Here is an 18,536-nt window from a genome sequence, read left to right on the forward strand (position 1 = left end):
TTATCTTATCACCCCGTTTTTTCCTTATCTTTAAAATGGAGCTTTAGCCACTCTGCCCTATGGGAGAATGAATTTGATATTAGCATATGTCAAAAAGGTTTACATAATGAAAGGTACAGATGTTATTTGTTGTTGTTGCTATAATCTTACTTGGAGAACAATGCCATCTACTTCGTCATCTTCAAATGCAAAGAGTGCAGCTGAATAAATAGATAACATAAGCATGACTGCAGTCAAGCAGATGGTGGCATCTTCATTAACAGTCTCTATCCAAATCGAGATATGCAAGTGTACACAGACTTTTCAAGGGTTATTTAATATGTTTTCCTTTTTTTAATACTTCACTATCCCTGTGCCTGACAATAGCAGATTTTTAAGTGGATTTGTCACAAGTTAAACAGAAAAAAGCTACCAGATCTGAGATCCAAAGAAATGTGCCTGGTTCAGTGGGTGGTGATGGGACAAGAGAATAACTGATAGAAAAGTCCAGAAAAGAAGACTTTTAGACCCTGGCTAGGAAGGGAATCATGACATACTATTTCTCTGTGCATTTCTATGTCCCAACTTAGTTCAACTTTGCCCTTGCAAAGGGAGAGGGAAAAAGAAGATCTTCTATAAGATGGAAATATTCCATTTTAGCCTTAAAGCTTTTTACCAGCTTTGTTTATTGGGATCCCGCTTTGTGCAAGTGGGTGATTCTCAGTCTCAGTTGCACATTGGAATCACCAGGGCATCTTTTATGACCCACGGGCCACAGCACAGGGATTCAGGTGTAATTCATACTAGTGTAATCTTCTGCTTTGCTGCCAGGGCTGAGCACCACTGATGCAGCCCATTTCCGTGTGGAAGGGGAAAGTCCCACATCTTCGGGTGGGACAGGGGTCTCGTGACTCGGAACTGGTGGTCACTCTCGGAAGGCAGCACCACAAGGACTGTCTCTATGAGGACGGACACCTCACACGTGGTCTTTCTTCTCTTGGAATATGAATTACTTCTGCCTCTGATATACCCAGAGATGGGAACTGATAGTGGATTCTTAGAATAAATAGCCCAGTGCTTATTTTTCATGAACAATACCTTATTCTTTCCTTCTATTATCGCCATGCGCTGCGAGATGCTCTCAATTCTGTTTCCTACATAGCTGCCAGGACCCAGGAGGATGGACTCTCCATTACTGGAACAGAAGTCGTGCCTGTGAAAACAGAAAATCAGGCATCCCAATGTCACTTCGCAGGAGGACCCACCAAATGGTGACAGACAAAGTGACAACCACCGAAGACCCCGCAACTAAATCAGATGATTTTATGTGAGTCTTCTATTTCTTAGTTTTTTTCTATACCTAGTTTGCCTGATATTAAAGGAAAACCCACCCTGCTGTGTGTCCACACACCCTTCCTATTCAAAATAGCAAATACAAAATAAAATGCATAACTTAGAAAACTTAATAACTAGATTTAAATTAGTTCCTAGTGGAAGTAACATGCAAACACAGAACAAAATGAAATTATGTTAATGAGTGGAAACCTCAGGGAAATAATAGCATTTGCCATCTATAAAAGGCTGGCTTTTAATCAGAGTATTTGGTCACAGAGCTCACTTTTTTCCAGGGCTAATGAAGTGCATGTGGAAACACACAACATGGGGTGCTTGTTAAATTCAGTCTATTTCTTTTCAAGTTTTGGGTATGATGGCAAGCCCTTTAATTTCTTAGACCTTAAGTGTTTAATTATAAAATGAGGGTATTGAAGTTCTCTCCCTTCAAGGTCTTTTATGCCTCTAAAAGTCTATGAAATGTCTCTCTTTTTTAAAACTAGCTGGTAGCGTACCATTTTAAAGAGAGATTTTGACCTATACCTGGGAGTTGACATGTGTTTCCAAACACATTTTATTATCAATAGGCTTCTGTTTTCCATGGCTTACTGTTCAAACTGTCGCTGTAAATATTTATTGGGCCTTTATTTTGTTTTATATGCATCTTAGGTTCTACTTGAATAAAAACCCCAAAACCCCAACCAGCAAACAACATGCTTATGTCCACTCTGATGTGGGCACTGCTGCCATCTCTGACTTCCCATACAAAGCTGCTGCCGGATGTGTCTTCTCCAAGGTCTGATTTTCAGTGGCATCCCCTTTGCCCCAAAGCCTCCACAATTGTCCTGGGGAAGGCCCAGCCATCTGAGTCAGCCATTCAGTGCCATCCTCCAACCAGTCCCTACCTCCTTTTCCAGAACCCCTTTGCTCGGTTTGGTCAGTTCACAGAGAACCGAGCCAGGACTCAGAGGGCCTGAGCCCTGCTCCCGGGGCAAGTTTCCTCTTCCCCAAATAAAAGCAAAGACATAGCGGCCTTGCTAAGCTCACCGACTGCCTGAGGACCAAGTGGCAATTTACGTGGAGGGGCTTGCGAGTTAAAGGCAGTAGAGGAAGATGGGGAATTATTGTTGCTGCATCCCAGCTAGGCCCCATGCCCGCTGCTGTCTTCCTCATGACCCTCAACCCCATGGACTCAGTCCCTGCCACGCAGCAGCTCCACCCCCCACAGCCTGCTCTCCAAAGAGCTTATTCGGCCACCCCCGGTGGCCGGCTGAGAACTCTCGCTCCTCTCCAGGTCTGAGCGGCTCGTGAGCCTGTCACAATGTGACAGCAGTGTCACTGTAATGCATTTTTTCCTGCCTGCTTCATACAGGCAGCAAACTGCCCAGAGTGCAGCACTGCGTCGCGCACATAGCACAGGCTCAGTAAACAAATAGTGCAGATTTGCTTTGTCCATTATTTACTATAAAATACATAAATTTACTATAAAATAAATACTGCGGTCCTTTAAGGTGGACTTAGAGATTTAAATACGGATTTATTTGGGACTCAAGGCAAATAAGCAAAGAGATGTTTTAGGTGTCTCAACAACCCCCCCCCCCACCGTGGGCTGTCAAATTTGGCACCTTGCCAGCCTGGGAAGGGGGTGACGAGTGTCCCAGGAGCCTGCTTCTGTCCCTCCAGCGGCTCTTGGCCCTCTTTTCACTCTGGGAACCTCGAATCATTGATGCTGCCTATTTCGCCCCCTCCCTTTTACGCGCAGTTCTCCTCCCAGCTTTCAGCCTAAAAAGTGAGAGCCTCAAGTGCAGGGAAGTGGTTACTTTAATGATTCCATGCACCATGGGACATTTCTTTTCATCTTGTTGCATTCTTACCTTCTGGACTAGAATTTTGGGGGAGTGGAAGGCTTGCCGGGTTTGGATTTGAACGCCTTGGGCAGAGTCTGTAGATTTTAACCAGGAGAAACTTTAAAGCCTGGTTTCCAGAAAGAACAAGTGGCTGATCTGGACTTAAATAGCCAAGGGCTGACTTACGCAGATGAAAGTAAGAGGACAAAGTGAGTAAAAGGTAAACTAGAGAGATCAACAGAGATTCTGGGATCATTCCTCAGTGGTCCTTGAACTGGGAAGGGACCCCAGTGGGGCGGTGGGGAGGTGTTTGACTCTCCACAATTACTGGCTGTGGGTTGGGGTCCCCCTGTGGTGCTCTTGGGGGGCACGGCCTGTGTGTCCTCCAGCTGAGCACTCACCACCTCCGAGTAGTTGTTCCGTTTTTCTGAAGTCCCCCTAGGCCAATGGCTAGAGGAGAACAAGAACTCCTATACCGACCCATCCAGAGCTCAGCACGTAATCAGCACCCTGCAAATAAATGTGTATAAACAGCAAACAGGCATGTGCTGTTTCTAGTAAGTTCCTGGTGTTTCAGTTTAACTGTTTGTTATTTTCAAACAAACGTATGAGTAGAGAGTTTCATGTAATGACCTGCCATAGGCCCATCACTCAGAATTAACAATTACCAAGTTTTTGCCACATTTGTGTCATCACTCCCTTGTTTCTTTTTTTAAGTTTTTACATTATTAAAGTTTATTCATTTTACTTAAAATTCACATACAAGGAAATGTACCTATCTTAAGCATTGAGTTTTATATATATATATATATTTTTTTATGATATATAACCACATTCAAACACAAACATTCTTACCATATGATCATTCCGTTCTTGTTATATAATCAATAACTCACAATATCATCACATAGTTGTCTATTCATCATCATGATCATTTCTTAGAACATTTGCATCAATAAAGTGTTCAGTTTTAATAAACATATTTGCCCACATAAGCCAAACACTATGAAATTATGAAACATGACTTCCACTCAAGAAGTCCCTTCATTTCTATCCCAATCAATCCCCTCCACAAAGACAACCACTGCTGTGATTGTTTTAACGACCATCGAAAGCTTTTGCATGTTCTAGAACTTCATATTGGTGAAGTCAGACATATGTGCCCTGCTAAAGTTGTGTCTTCACACACCACAAATCCTTGTTTCTTTTATACTTTCTTCTTTCATGGTGTCTTTGAAAGCAAATCTCAGACTCTAGGTCAATTTAACCCTATATACTTCAGTACACATCCCTGAAAAATATGCTCATTTTCTAATATAACCACAATGTCATTATTGCCTCCAAAAAATTAGCAATAATTTCATGGCGCTGTCTGCATCTAGTCTATAGATCAGATTTCCCCACACGTCACAAAAATGTCTTTTTTATAGTTAGATTATGATTTAAAATAAAAAAAAGAACTAATAAAGATTGACCACTCCTTAAGGAATTTCTGCCATTTCTACTAATTGTTCCTTTATAATCTTATCAGTAAAATAAATGAGCATTTTAACCTGCATTGATTAGAAGAGAAAACTGAACCAAGAGGAAATGATATCCTCTCCTGTTTATTTGAAACCTTTTAATGATAAAGTTTTAAAATCATTACATGAAAGTTACTTTTCCCTATTTTTCACTCCCAGTATTTTCCCATTTCTAGACTACCCTGTCCGTTCCTGGTCCCCCATCTTTTCACACACGCTCAGTGTGCAGGTGATGCCATACACATGTGTGTGGCTTGGCAATGTGACAACAGATAACCGGCGTTCTCTGGAATCTAGAAGAGAAGCCTTTGGATCCCATTCTTTTTACCTCCAAAGCTGTGGAAAAAAAACCTCATCAAAGATCGTAATTTCATATTCTCAGTCTTGAGGAAATGCAAAGAAATCTATTAGGGTAAAGCAAGGCTAGGAATTTCCTAAGAGAAACGTATTGTGCTGCCTGGGCTCCCTTGGGGCTGGCAATCTCTGCCACCCGGCCCAAACGCTAAGGACAGTTCCCAACCGCACCAGCCCTGAACCGAGCGGAAGGCCAGGCTTCCCGCAAGTCCCCCCGTGGGAAGGACAGAGTTTCGTGTTCAAACATTTACATTTTGGGGGGCTGTTATTTCTTCCCTCTTTGTAATTGGAACCATAAAAATAGAATACCACTTAGGAGCCTGGCTATAGAACAGCACTTGAAAAGAGCTTTAGGGGGAGGGGAGCTCGCCTAAGCCTTAAGAATCCATCAAGTCCTTGAGGAAGTAGATTGCGCCACGTGTGAAGATGCAGCGATAACCACTGTGCTGGGAACCGTCTCGAGGGGAGAGGAAGCTGAACAACAAGAGGAAAGCAGCGTTAGCTCCTGATTTCGCACAGGAAGCCCACGGCACCTCCTGCCAAAGCGAGATAAGAAAGCTCCCACACACTATTCTGGACAAGGCCACTGTTATCAACTGCCGAGCGGAGCTGGCCTCTCTGTGCTCCAAGCCCCTGTCCCTTTCCTAATGAGCCTCAGGACTCCTGCCTCCATTTGCATACAGCATGCCAAGTACAATAGCGTGGAGGTATTTATAACCATCGAGAGGAAAAAAACAATTTCCGGGGTAAAAGTGTACTCCATGTCATCACTGCCGATTGCCTGGAGTTGAAACAAATTAGCCTCAGACCAGAGATTGATATAAATCAATGAAAAGAATGGCACCAATCTCCTATGCAACATGCAAAGCTCGGGGCGACTGTGATGCGTCAGCCCGTGGAACTTCAATGGGAGCCACCTGTGGGGCATGCCATCTGGATGGGTTCACCAGCCTCCTCCTTTCCACACAGAACGGGGACACACCACCTTCCTGACATGTGCATGACATTACTGAGCGCGGGCTTCGGGCTGATTTTCCTGTGGTGCTGATGGGTTTGCCCTGTTCCCGCCATACTCATAAATATTTGGTTCTCTGTGACCAAGGACATAGGAAGACAGTCTGGTGCCATCAAAAAAAGGCAAAGTCAACACAAGGTCAAACCTACAATCTTGATAATATTAACTCTTGGTTCCAGCCAGCTAGCTAAGCAGTGGTAGATTATGATAATCACATTAAAATAAATATATTAATTATGTAAATAATGATATTATTATAAATTATACAGTAATGACATCTCCTATGCACTGCACCATGTGATTCGTACCCACTATCTCACTGACCCTTACAACATTCTAAAAAATAGGTACTAGTATTCCCTTTCGATGGATAAGGAAACCAGGAACTAGAGAGGTTGAGTAAATTGCCCAAGGCCACACAGCTAGTCTGAGACAGAGACAGAATCTGTACTCAGTTCTGTCTCATTCTAGAATCTGGGTGCTTAACCTGTCCATGAAATGCAACATGCTATCCATGTACTGCAACATGTAACAAGGAATTACTGGGCTCTAGTGTTTCTCTGTATACAGATAGAGAAGGCTTCTCAAATACTCAGGTCACAAATACCATTTCTTTGTTGGGCATTTAACCTCTCTGTGGCCCTTTAGGCATGACACAGTTGGCTTCTTTCCAAAATCTGGCAAACATTTCTCACCACACACAGCCCAAATGTACTGACTACCCGATACGTGCAGGACCTGCAATTACAGCTTCTATATTAGAACCCGCGTGGTCCCCCCAGGGTTCCTCAACGCGGCCCCGTTCACCTTTATGAATCCAAGACTCAGGAAATGCAATTTAAGGTGTGCACCCCAAGGGAGCCTTTTATGTTTCTCTGGGCTTTATTTTAAGTGCTACTTTTAAACAATTCTGCTTTTCCTTCATTCCACTTGTCTTTTTCTCCCCCTCCCTGAAAAGCAGAGCTGCTACCTTCTTTTCTCTCAAGACTGGATATCACATCTGGTGGAGCCAGAAGGGAGAATCTGCTGGGTGAGTGTTAGCCACTGATGCTAAGTATTTGCGTTTTCTTTGAAGTGTTTCTCCTATGTGAGAAAATGATAGACTCTCTAAAAACTTGGGTGGGAGGCTCAACGCTTCATTTAGCCTTTCTAGAAACTGTCCACCTGTTCAGTGCCTGTGATGGTACCTGAGGTTATCCAGGATCCAATTCCTATGGTTATCCAGTACCCAATTCTCATTTCATAAATGATTTCCAACCAGTTTAACAACCACACCAATTCTGGGGAAGTCTATCTTATAGCCTGAGTCTTAAGAGACAAAGGGACAAAGGTTTAGTCTAGGGTCCCCTTTAGCCCTATGATAAATGACAGTACATTGACCTTCCTTTCAAAATCTCTGTGCTGCTAATTTCCAACTATTGGCTGGCCAAAGGGCAACAGTTGAGCTGCTGGTGTGAGCCAGGCCTGGGTGAGGGGCTTTCCACACTGGCCCCGAGGGATTCTCACCATCACCAAACGAAGCAGGTGCCATTGTCCCACCAGTTCACAAGTCCTTTCCCAGTAAGGAAACCAAGACTCCGACAAGTCCAACACCTTGCCCAGGTTCAGCACACCCAGCAGCCCTGGAATCAGAGCCCAGGTTCACAGAACACCTTCCCACCACCCCAGAGCTCGCTCCGTCCCGCAGGATGACTCTGCCCCCCAGGAATCGCCACAAGCTGCCCCCCTGCACCATGAGGGAGAAAGGGCCCACAGCCAGCTGCTCAGAGGACAACCCTGGGAGGCTGAGGAATTCACCCTGCTATTAGAGCCAGACACTGAGAGAAGTGAAATCCTCATTTTTGAGAGACAGAAGATACACCTAGTCTATTTACACATGCATGTGCACACACACTCATCCATATTGGGTCTGTCGGTGCAGCGAGGGGAAGAGGCAGATGCGTACTATATAATGATGTTTTTGATAGAAATTTTGGTTTGTTTTGGTCATAACATTTTGTGGATGCTGAAGTTATAGGTGCTCTTCACCGTCTACCTACTTGATGAATTTTATTTAAAAAAATCTTGCAACAACAAAGAGAAAACCAACTTTTCTCACTCTCTCTGCCTCTCCCAGATAGTTTACTTCTATCTACGTGGTTATCTGGACATTTTCTAGGATGAAGCTGACCTGATTTATTATGAACTGTAATATATTTATAGCAGGAATATTATTTAGAAAAGACTCTAAACTCTGTCTCGCCAGGAGGGGTTTTTGAGGTGGGGCTGAGCCCCCGTGGTGAGCCAAGCACCAGAACCCCTGATGGCTGCTTCGTGAACTTGAGACATTTCCTAGGAATGAGTGTATATATTAATTTATATTTAAAGCACATTTACTGGGGGAGGAAAGAGACTCTAAAAAGCTCTACAAAGTCCCAGATGGAGAATAATCTCCTCTCTCTCTTTTCTGGATGATGGAATCTGAGGGCTTCTCTGCAGTGGGACTTCCCTGCACCTGCTAGCGGTGATTCGAATCTGCTTTAAAGATCAAATCATTTTGAGTTAGGAAACAAAGGGGTAGAGCAGAAATAAAGCACAAATCAAGGCTGTAAAACATCTTAAAGATATACAGAAAAGAAGAAAAAAGGCCAGCAGGAACCCGTGGGAGGGCAGGTCCGGGGTGGCTGCAGCCAGCGTGGAGCTGGCTGCGCCGCGTGGAGCTGGCTGCGCCGCGTGTCCTGACCCAGCAGTGGGTGCTGTGTGCGCGGTGAGTGGTGTCGGCCCGCGGCACCCACCCCCATACTCTCAAAGCGGGTGAAGCAGTGTGCAGGAGGGGACGCTGCTGCAAGGGCCCAGCTGGCAGGAGTGACTGCACAGGATGGTTCCTGCTCCTTCTGTTCCACGAAAACGGCCTGGGCCTTGGGGAGATCTGAGGGTCTCTCGGGGTGCAGCTGGGGTAACCCAGCAGCCCAGGCCCCCCTGTGGAGAGGAGAGCTTTCCCGGGCCTGCACGGCCTCCTACGGCCCTGGGCCCTCAGAGCAGTGCCTGTGGCCTGGCTCTGCCTTCCTTCCACCTCTCCTCCTTCAGCGGCCTGCCACTGTGATCCCAGCAGTGCCCACCAGCACCGCCAGGCACACCACATGCCTGTGCACACACACTCATCTATAATGAGTCTGGGCCTGGGATCCCTGTACCCCCAGGCTGCGTGCCTGGAGGCTAGACGGGGGGGGTGCTCACATGCTGTACCCAGATAGGGGCTGCAGAGAGAACCCCAATTTTATTTTATTCATTCGTGTTTCTTCTTGGTGAAGGACGGTGAGCCCAGGATGATGTGACCAATGAGAAGTCTTCAGGGATGTTAGGCGTAAATACAAGTGCTGCCCTTTAACACATGCAAGAAGTGGGTCTGAGGTATTTGCCCCGACGGCTAAGTGGGGACCGCGTCAGGCTAGTGCGGCGTTGCTCACAGAAGAGGGCAGTTTACTCATCCGAGAGGAGGCAAGATAGAAACACCTAGAAAGTCTGTGGGGCGTAGGGGTGGGGAATCCCAGTTCAGTTTAAGAAGCAGAGACCTTACAGACAGCAAGACTGGAGTTCAAATAATGGTTTTATAGCTTTCTATTTCTGCAACCCTGATAGCAAAAGCCCAATTTCATAGAAAACTGCTCAGAGGACTTGCCATCTTTTTCAGTCCATCGAATGGCTCTAAAATGGTATCCTCGAACGAAACCAGCGCTTACTAACATCTACTCTGTGTTATGCCATCAGCCAAGCATACAGAAGTTGGAATAAACAGTCCTACCACGCTCAGTATAGTCAAAAAGTGGCTGAGGAGTCTCTAGCAAATCACAGAGTAGGAGAGGAGAAATTATTCCTTTGGGACCTCAGCTCCCTCAAAGGGTGTAACTTCTCCTGGTTTGTTTTTCTCTTAGGGCCTCTGGATCTTGCAAACACTGTTCTCATTCATTCATTCATTCTCTCTATCTCTCTCTCTCGACAACTGGCAAGTGCAGCATATGACCCATATCTCTGTACTCATCTTACCCCATTTTTCTCCCTTCATTCAGATTTTTCACATTTATTTGTTGTACTTTTCATAAACCACCTCAATTCTTTGGGAATGGATGTGTTCTTAGCAGTGCAGATTCAAAACAAGCGAGCCCATGCTGCTGTGTCTTATCAGGTTTGTTTATTTTAAACAGAAGGGAAGGGATCTAATTCCAGGAAAATCCCTTTGGCATCGGCAAACATTAGGGCGAGCCTAAATGAGTGGATTTGCACCCAGCAGGCGGTTCATGCGAGTGTGTTGTGTGATTTACCTGGACAGAGTGAGAGCTGCTCTGGTGCAGCCGCGGGGTCTTATTAATCACCGCCATCAGCCCTGTCACCGACCTGGCTAATTGCAGAGGCGCAATCCAGGTCTGCTGCGCGGGCGGCCTGCCCCCTGCGACAGCGGGTCCCGCGCGAGAACGGCCCGGCTCCGCGCCGCCCTAACCCTTGTCAGATGTCAACTCTGCCATCTGTCACTACTCAGACTCGCTGAAAAGGGGGCATTTGTGACCGTCCAGTGACCTCACACCTACCCTGAGGCCAGCCCTGTGTCACCACCACAAGTGCCTCTCCATGCACGGTGACAAGTATTAATGAGGACAGGGGTCTGGCCGGGACCTGGATAAACTCGTCACGGCTCTATCAGCATCTGACAAACCGGTAGTCATGGACTTTTTCAACCCGGGCAGTGTTGCTGACGGGTGGAGAGGAGTCTTTTGGCCTCATGGAAAATAAGAAAGCTACGCAGCAATGATCTCCTCCTTTCTTCAAGGGTGGGCAAGATACCGGCTCATCGCTACTAGTGCCACTGGATTCGAATGGAACATTTATTCGTACATATTCCATTGAAGAAATAAAAGCTTATCCCCTGCAAAGAAGGACAAGCTCTAGTTCCTTCTGTCACTCAGGAACCTATACATTTATTAAGCAGATAAGTCAAATCCATGGAAAAAGAGCAGAATGCAGTTGAGCACAAGAGTCCGTATGCTACCACAGGCCGGATGATATGTGGCTTGCTGAGCATTGGCCCAGCTCAGGGAGAATTTTCAGAGCTTGGGTCCCATCTCCTCCTAGTGCTTCCTCTAAACCGCAGCCTCGCCTTCCACCACCCATTGAACCTATGTTGACCCATTTATTCAACCAGCTTAAAGCACCTCTGTGGAGATAAGCCCACCAGCAGGTTTATCTTATTCTGGGCTTGCCACTAACTAGCTTGGGAGGCCAGGAGTAATTATTTATCTTGGAGCCTCAGCTTCTTCTCTGCAAAGCAAGCTGCTTTTTAAAAATCTCTGGGGGGGCGGTAATGGTGGCTCAGTGGCAGAGTTCTCGCCTGCCATGTTGGAGACTGGGGCTCGTTTCCTGGTGTCTGTCCATGGGGAAAAAAAAGATCTCTAAAATTTCTTCATTTCAAGTGACTAATCATGACTACATCAAGATATGTTGAGGCTGAAATTTTGAGCCTCCATGTGTGCATTTCACTCACTCATCATCTTTTATTTTCTCTTTCACTTTCTTTTTATCCCTTCTTCTTCATCTCCTCTGGTTACTCTCTGTGCCTCCTTTGCCTGACCATCCAGAAGCCTCATGAGGCCCACCAAGGGCCCCCGGATTCTGACCCAGACCATTCATCTCCAGCAATGAATGAGGGGGTGGGACCTTGCTGCCAGAGATCAAATGCCCCTGCACGGGGAGCAAAACCACAGAAGGGAAAGTGTCCCAGTAAACGTGCCCATCAGCTGCTGGGGACTTGCTGATCTGCGCTTGGTCTTCTTTAGAGCTTCAGGCTTATCCCAAAAGAGTCTTTGCATTTTCTTTCCAGACCTGCCTTCCAAAGGTCTGCTCTCCTCTGCAGTTACCGCAGGACACCTGAGCCAGCTGCAGACCATCATTGGTTTCCAAGGAAATTGTGAATTTGAGTCAAATTCCCCCAATCTCTGCTATCCTCTTTTTCCTTTCCTCTCCACCTGCAGCTCAGTTCTCACTCAGTAAGTGCACTCTGCAGGGGTCACTCTGACCAGAGCAAACCAAATGGGTAGGTCAGTGCTCTCACAGCCCGGCCCACTTGGGGACTCCTGCCCCTGTTCTCCAGGAATCCACAGCGCACACAGGATGCCACCTCGAGATGCCAACCTTTTTAGCCCCTTTTCTTTCATTCTATAATCCAAAAACACCTGAGAAATAGCTCTGAGTGATTCAGTTTCCTCGTGGGATAACAGGGGAGATAACGCCCCTTATGTGGCCTGTGGGACAGACTAGACATACGTGTATGCAAAGAGAAGAACTCAGCTGTGGGCACAGAGAAAGGGCTCACTGACCAGACCTATTCCAGCCACTACCACTGAGTGGCCAGCGGCACTGCAGGTGACAGGAACCTCCTAGGAGCTTCTAGAGAAGGGATGAGGGAACAAAGTGCACCCGGTGGGGTCCCCTGGGCTACGGTCTAACCCATCACCCTTTTTCCATCTTCTGAATCCACCACTTTCTGCTTTTCATCTAAAGGGCAACGCGGTTACATTAAAACCCCAGGCCAGACTGCATGTGGCAAGAAATAGCCCAATTCGATGGAGATCTATTTACAATACAGTCTTCCAGCGTAGGTGCATGCTTTATGAAGAATTCGTCTTATTTATATATTATCTAAAGATCTTATGTCCAGATACAATGAAAATGCTCATCAGATTTTTTAAAATCTGCAGTTCTGGTCAGAGAAAATCTGAGAACTGCCAGCTTTCTTCGGGGATCTTCCAAAATCGTGTGTCACTGTCTTCTGGTATTTCCAACCCTGGGAAAGTACATCAAATCTTGCCCAAAATCTCTCCCTGTATAAACCATCCAGCATAGACTCTTCTCCGACTTTTGATTTAATTTATGACACATGATGAACTGTTTGATAGCAATTCCAGGAGACAGTTAATTCATTGGAAACAATTGTTCATCAGATTCACTGTATCACTATGAAGAGTGAGAATAAAAGAGGAAAATCTCACAGGGCATAGAAAAGTGGCCGAGAGGCATTTGGCAAATGAACTCCGGCTCTGTTCTCAGGCTTTGCATGCCAAATTAATAAGGGCTGTTGTGTGCACCTTCCCACTGGGCAGCGTGCACAGCCTCACCCAGCAATTACATAACAGAACGCAAGGAGCTCCTCATTAGTAAGTGACAGTTCACTTTTGGCTGGTGATGACAGCTGACCGTATAAGGTGGCTGGGTTTATCTGGTTGTTTGTTCAAAGTCCAAATCCTGCTGGAGTGGTCTTTAGTGAAATAGTCTTCTTGAATGTCCTCATTGTAATGAAAGGTTTTGTTGGCAGCAAATTAAAATTCTCCATTTTCAATACCTGATTTGGACCTACATACTCATACGCTCTCTGCTCAGAACATCTGTCCAGAGAGGCGTGGGTCTGGAGGGGGGATGCAGTGACTGTTAAAATGTGAGAAATGGAATCATATTTCCAAAGGAGAGGTTTTCTTCAATCACAGCTTCCCTCCGATATCTGACCTACTTTTAGCCCCCAGGAAAATGTTGACTTTTATCCATTTTTAAATTGTAAGAACTTTGATTTTGTTGATAGAAAAATAGAAGACAGGACATAAAACTGTTGCAGCATAAAAATAATTGACATTCATGCTGGCAGTAATTAAATATGGGTCCTTGAGTACACTTCTAATGAACCACCATGAACGCTGGTTTTGTTTTTGTTCTGTTAATTTTACATACCCCACTGATGCACAAACTGTGTTTCCCACAAATAATCTATCCCTAACCCACCCCTAATGGTTACAGGCCTTCTTTTCTTTGCTAATTTGCTGATGTAAACAATAGACAAATGCAATTAGGCAAGGTTGGCTGAGAGTTTCCAGAGGCCCCTGCCATCCCCTCATTTTGGAGGCCAACCCCAAACCAGCAAACCGCACTTAGTTCTGAAGTGGGGGACTTGCTCTAGACGCCCCACGGTCCCCTTCATTGTTCGGGCAGATGAAGAGAGTTTCCAAAATGGGAGCTCCGATTGTTACTGAGAGTGGTAGAGAACATTATTTTCTGTTAAACTTGCAAATCATGTAAATATTTTAGACTCCAGATCTGACCCACTTTGGAAGAGGTTCCATGAGACTCAGCGTACGTCTATTATGACTTTCTTAGAAATCCCACCATTTTAGCTCAGAAAGTTATAAAAAATAATCTCCCCCTCTACCTCTTATGAGTTGAGAATTCAGCTACATTTTCCCACATCCTAAGGGGCTCCCCGGCAAAAGACCACACAAAGCCAGCAAGTTTCAGAGTTCATGGGCAAAGGAGGGGAGAGCCTTCAATTGTATGGGCTGGACAGAGGCTGGCCAAGCTGGGCCAGGTAGCAATGAAGAAAATATGTGTGATTGATACCAATAACGGAAAAGCTGCTGCATCTTTTTTCTTATTGGCTAATTAATAACTGTATAATTATTGAGGCAATTCTGTATCACACGTAAGATTTCCTCACAATCATTCTATTCTCAAAAGCTGAGTTTTTCAGTTAATTTGGCACTAGCTGTTCAGAGGTAATGACCAAATTGCTTTATAATTTATAAGAAGCAGGAGGGAAATCAGTGCGCAACAACCAGGAAATTATTTCAAGCTTTTTTGAAAGAAGAAAACGTAATTTCAAGTGACTTTCCCATTTAACTCATTAATGGCCGTGTTTTATAAGAAAGGGGGGCAAGACAGTAAAGGCCATTTACAGAAGGGGAAGTAGAAGCAGCGACAGATTAAATGGCCTGCTGGGGTCACACAGAAGTCAGGGACTGTGCCAAGAATAGAACCCATTTCCTTGATTCTCAGGTCTCTGTCCCTGAGATTGTATAATAGATATTTTGCAGGTACACCCAGAAGATCCAACAAGTAATTACAGAACATGTTTGATCTTATATAATTAAAACAAATGTAAAGACAAACGGTGTTATCTTGTGTTCTGTACGTGGTTGGTGCCTAACAGATATTTGTGTGATGAAGAGATGGCTGACGGCATGTTTAGACTGAATATGACGATGTGCAAAATGTGTTTGTAAGATGTGAGCAAAGTAAATGCAATATAAGTAGCAAACTCTGTCTCTGAATGAAGCCAAAGAAGAAAATGAGATTCTCACAAATACTCAATGTTACCAGTGGTTCCCTACCCCCTGCCACTGGGAATGTATCACAACTATATCTACTGTAATCGATCAGTTCTATTTATCACACTGAAATTACCATCTGTGATAGTTAGACGAAGAGAGAGAATTACAGTGGCCTGCGACCTAAAGCAGGTGTGCTCTAAAAACACACACGAAACTGCAGGGACCAGAGCCTGCAGGCCTTGAATCTCCCTGAAGTAAGAGCACAAACACAGCCAGCATTCCCACCACGGACCTCAGTGTTCACAAGGAGAATGGACCACCTCCGAAACAACCAGGCAGATGCCCGCTTGCCACCCCGTATGGGGCAGCAGGGGAGGGCACTCGAGCACAGAACTCTCCAGACATCTGAGTGGCCACAAATAAAGGCAGTCTCAACATCTTACAAAATACAGCTGGTGACCTGAAGTACAAATTTTCTACGCCAAGCCTATCTGTTCCCTCTCCTCTCCTGGGCTCCCCAACCCCACCCCTCCCACCCCCCAAAGTGGGAGTTTTCTCTCCAGTCCTATATTGCTCCTTGTTCCCTTGGCAAAGCTCACCAGGCACGATGAGACCAAGACTAGTAGCTCACGGCATGAAGGTTTAGTGCGCGCAGTCAGGTCTTCAAAACGCAGGCTTGTTGGGGAGTTCTAGAATCTACTGCGGACTCGCTGTGGTGTAGGCGTCAGCTGCCCCCCACCTCCCCACCGTGCCCTCTCTGCGCCCCCTCGCTTTAGGCAACCTCCACATCCTCCCAAGGCTGGAAAATGAAATGCATGCATGAGACAGGCCACAAACCGGGAGAATTCCTTTCTTTTCCCCATTACACTTCACTTCCTCATTCTTTCCCTTCCATCCTCTTCCTTTTGACTTTTCCTCTTCTATATTTCCTTAATTTGCCTTCTGCTGAAAAATCACAAATCATGTTTTCCTTACTTCTATGAAGAAAAATCCCCAGACTCATTAAATCGCTATTTCCAAAGCTCAGCAACACTGCAGTTTACTTTCCACAATTTGCATTCATTTCTCAGAACTTGTTGGTAAAATGTCCCACTCTTGTGAAAGTGGCTCTACAGCAGGCAGAAATTTCTTTTCAAATCCCTAAAATTATGTTCCTGGTCCTGATTTAGAAATGCTGGCCCCAGTGCTGTCAATCTGTGCCTTTCTCAAATACTTACTCATTTCCTCCAGGAGTGTGGGGTTATCTTCATGTACGTGAACAGAAGCCACAAGCCACAGGCACACACCAGGTATTCTCAGCTTGACACCTACGGCTGCCCCAAGACTTATGCCCAGACTAGTAAGGACGAGGCTTACGAATATCTATTTTGAGATCTCTGTCAGTTGCCAAGAACGAGAAAAATAAAAAATTTCAACCTCTTTCAGGGTGACAACTTATTTTAATGTTATTAAATACTCAAAAGACATATTCCGCCTCTATTACCACATACCACCCCAATATGCAAAAAAGTAAAAAGGAGAAAGAGCCTGTTACATTTCCTCTCTGCTCATTAGCTATGCGAGTTTAAAAATAACCATCTTTTTTCTCCCCCCCCCTCTCTTTTATTCTAAAATTTTAAAGGAATACATTCTTGGAGAAACAAAAATCATGATGTCATTCACTTGCCATGCAGTTCACTTGAATAAAGCATTTTACTACTTTTTTTTTTTTTAAAGAGGAAATTCTTGTAAATTTACTTTGGCCTCCTAACAGCCACAATGATGGACTGGGTGAGCAATCGCTGTAGCAGTTTTAAGATATATTTACATATTTATTGGACTTCAGGAAACTACACAAAATTGGAGTGAAGTCCAAACCTCTTTTTATATTAACATAGATATATTAACCAGCTGGCTGTAGTAAGCAATTCATAATTTCAATTCATTTAAAAGCAGACACGTTTCAATCCCAAAACTAAACTAATGCTTTGGTGTGTCCACATCTAGAGGGTTTTTACCCAGAGCCTAGAATTTAAATATGAAGGTTCACAGCACGTATTTTAGAGTAATGCGTATATTGTCAGACATCCCATCTCTTTTGATGATTAAATGTAGTTACCACTATGCAAATTTGTTACTATGTGATGCAAATAAGATTTTAAAAATCTGTGCAATAGAACATAAATTATTCAGAAATCGTAACTAAAATTCCTGTCTTCAACTAGATCTAAGTGGGAGTCTAAGTATACAAAAATCTAAGTATATAAAAACTTACATTTTAAAACTTGCAGTTATTAAAGAAGGTTTCATTTATTTGTAAATCTTAGCTTTGATCCCTCTGGCAGGATGAACAGTTAAATAGTTATTCGAGTACTTTCCTAGCATGCAAAGGTTACATAGAGCTTTTGAAATCCTTCCAAATCAAATCTACTGGTTTGAGGGTGACACACCAAATCTGGGCCACCCTCTCAGCTCCTGTCTGCTGACTTGAAGGAAGAAAACGTCTTATGGAGAAGCACATTTTCAGCAGATAATTTCTAGTAACGAAATATAAAAAATGAAGCAGCATGGAAACAGTTGAAGCTTTTACTTCTGATTTGTCTTGTGATTGACAAAGAAACAAATGCCTTTCACAGAGAATAACTCATATGGTCAGTAAACATTTATTGACCCCTTCAGGGACAGCTCTGAGTCCTGAGAGAATTTGAAGAGGAATCAGACTCCTTTTTGGGCCTAGGTGAGCTCACTCCCGAATCGGAGAAAGAGCCCATCTGCCTCAAAGGAATCAGAAAAAGAGAGTTCATTTGTACGAAGTTTCCCTTCAGCTGGCTTCATTCTCTAAGCCATATTTTATTAGCCTTATTCAAACCCCACTTTATAACGTTATGTTCTATCACTTATAATTGTTATTTCCTAAACTACAGTTGTGAGATCTAATCCTAAATAGAATCAAAGTTTTAGATTTGATGTCATTCCAACAGAACTTTAAAATATCCATGAAGCTATATTATTCCATAAAAAAAATCAACTGTGCATTTTATTTCAAATTTAAAAACTCCAATATTTAGTGATTTTCTAATTCATCTGCATGGTAACCCAGCACAATTAACAAAACCTTAAAGGGTTTTAAGGTTGATAAATATGGATACATTCTTCCAAATTAGCAAAATAAAGAGAAATCCCCAATCTCATCTTCTTTTGGGTTAAATACCCACAATGGTAAAGAGGGGATTTAAGAGACGTAAGTTTTTCTGTATTTCTATTCTTAAATACTCTAATGAGAAATCCGATGTATGGAAACAACTACGTCTCAGAAATGCCATAACTCCCAGTAACTTGCCACCATCAGAGTAATACAGCCCGAAATAAAAGGTTAAAACACAATATG

At 44.2% G+C, this 18,536-nt stretch overlaps 1 protein-coding gene across 3 annotated transcripts in view; it reads right to left on the minus strand.

Moving 5' to 3' along the window:
- The window catches only part of FLT1 (fms related receptor tyrosine kinase 1), a 170,208-nt gene that overhangs the window by 88,142 nt on the left and 63,530 nt on the right, over window positions 1–18,536 (minus strand). For all 3 annotated transcript variants that reach the window (XM_077158937.1, XM_077158938.1, XM_077158936.1), the window contains exon 11: window positions 1,078–1,192. In XM_077158937.1, the coding sequence (XP_077015052.1) occupies window positions 1,078–1,192 (115 nt within the window). The remainder of the gene's footprint in view (window positions 1–1,077; window positions 1,193–18,536) is intronic.

Source organism: Tamandua tetradactyla, chromosome 4 (genome assembly GCF_023851605.1).
Source record: "Tamandua tetradactyla isolate mTamTet1 chromosome 4, mTamTet1.pri, whole genome shotgun sequence".
Taxonomy (NCBI): Eukaryota; Metazoa; Chordata; class Mammalia; order Pilosa; family Myrmecophagidae; genus Tamandua; species Tamandua tetradactyla.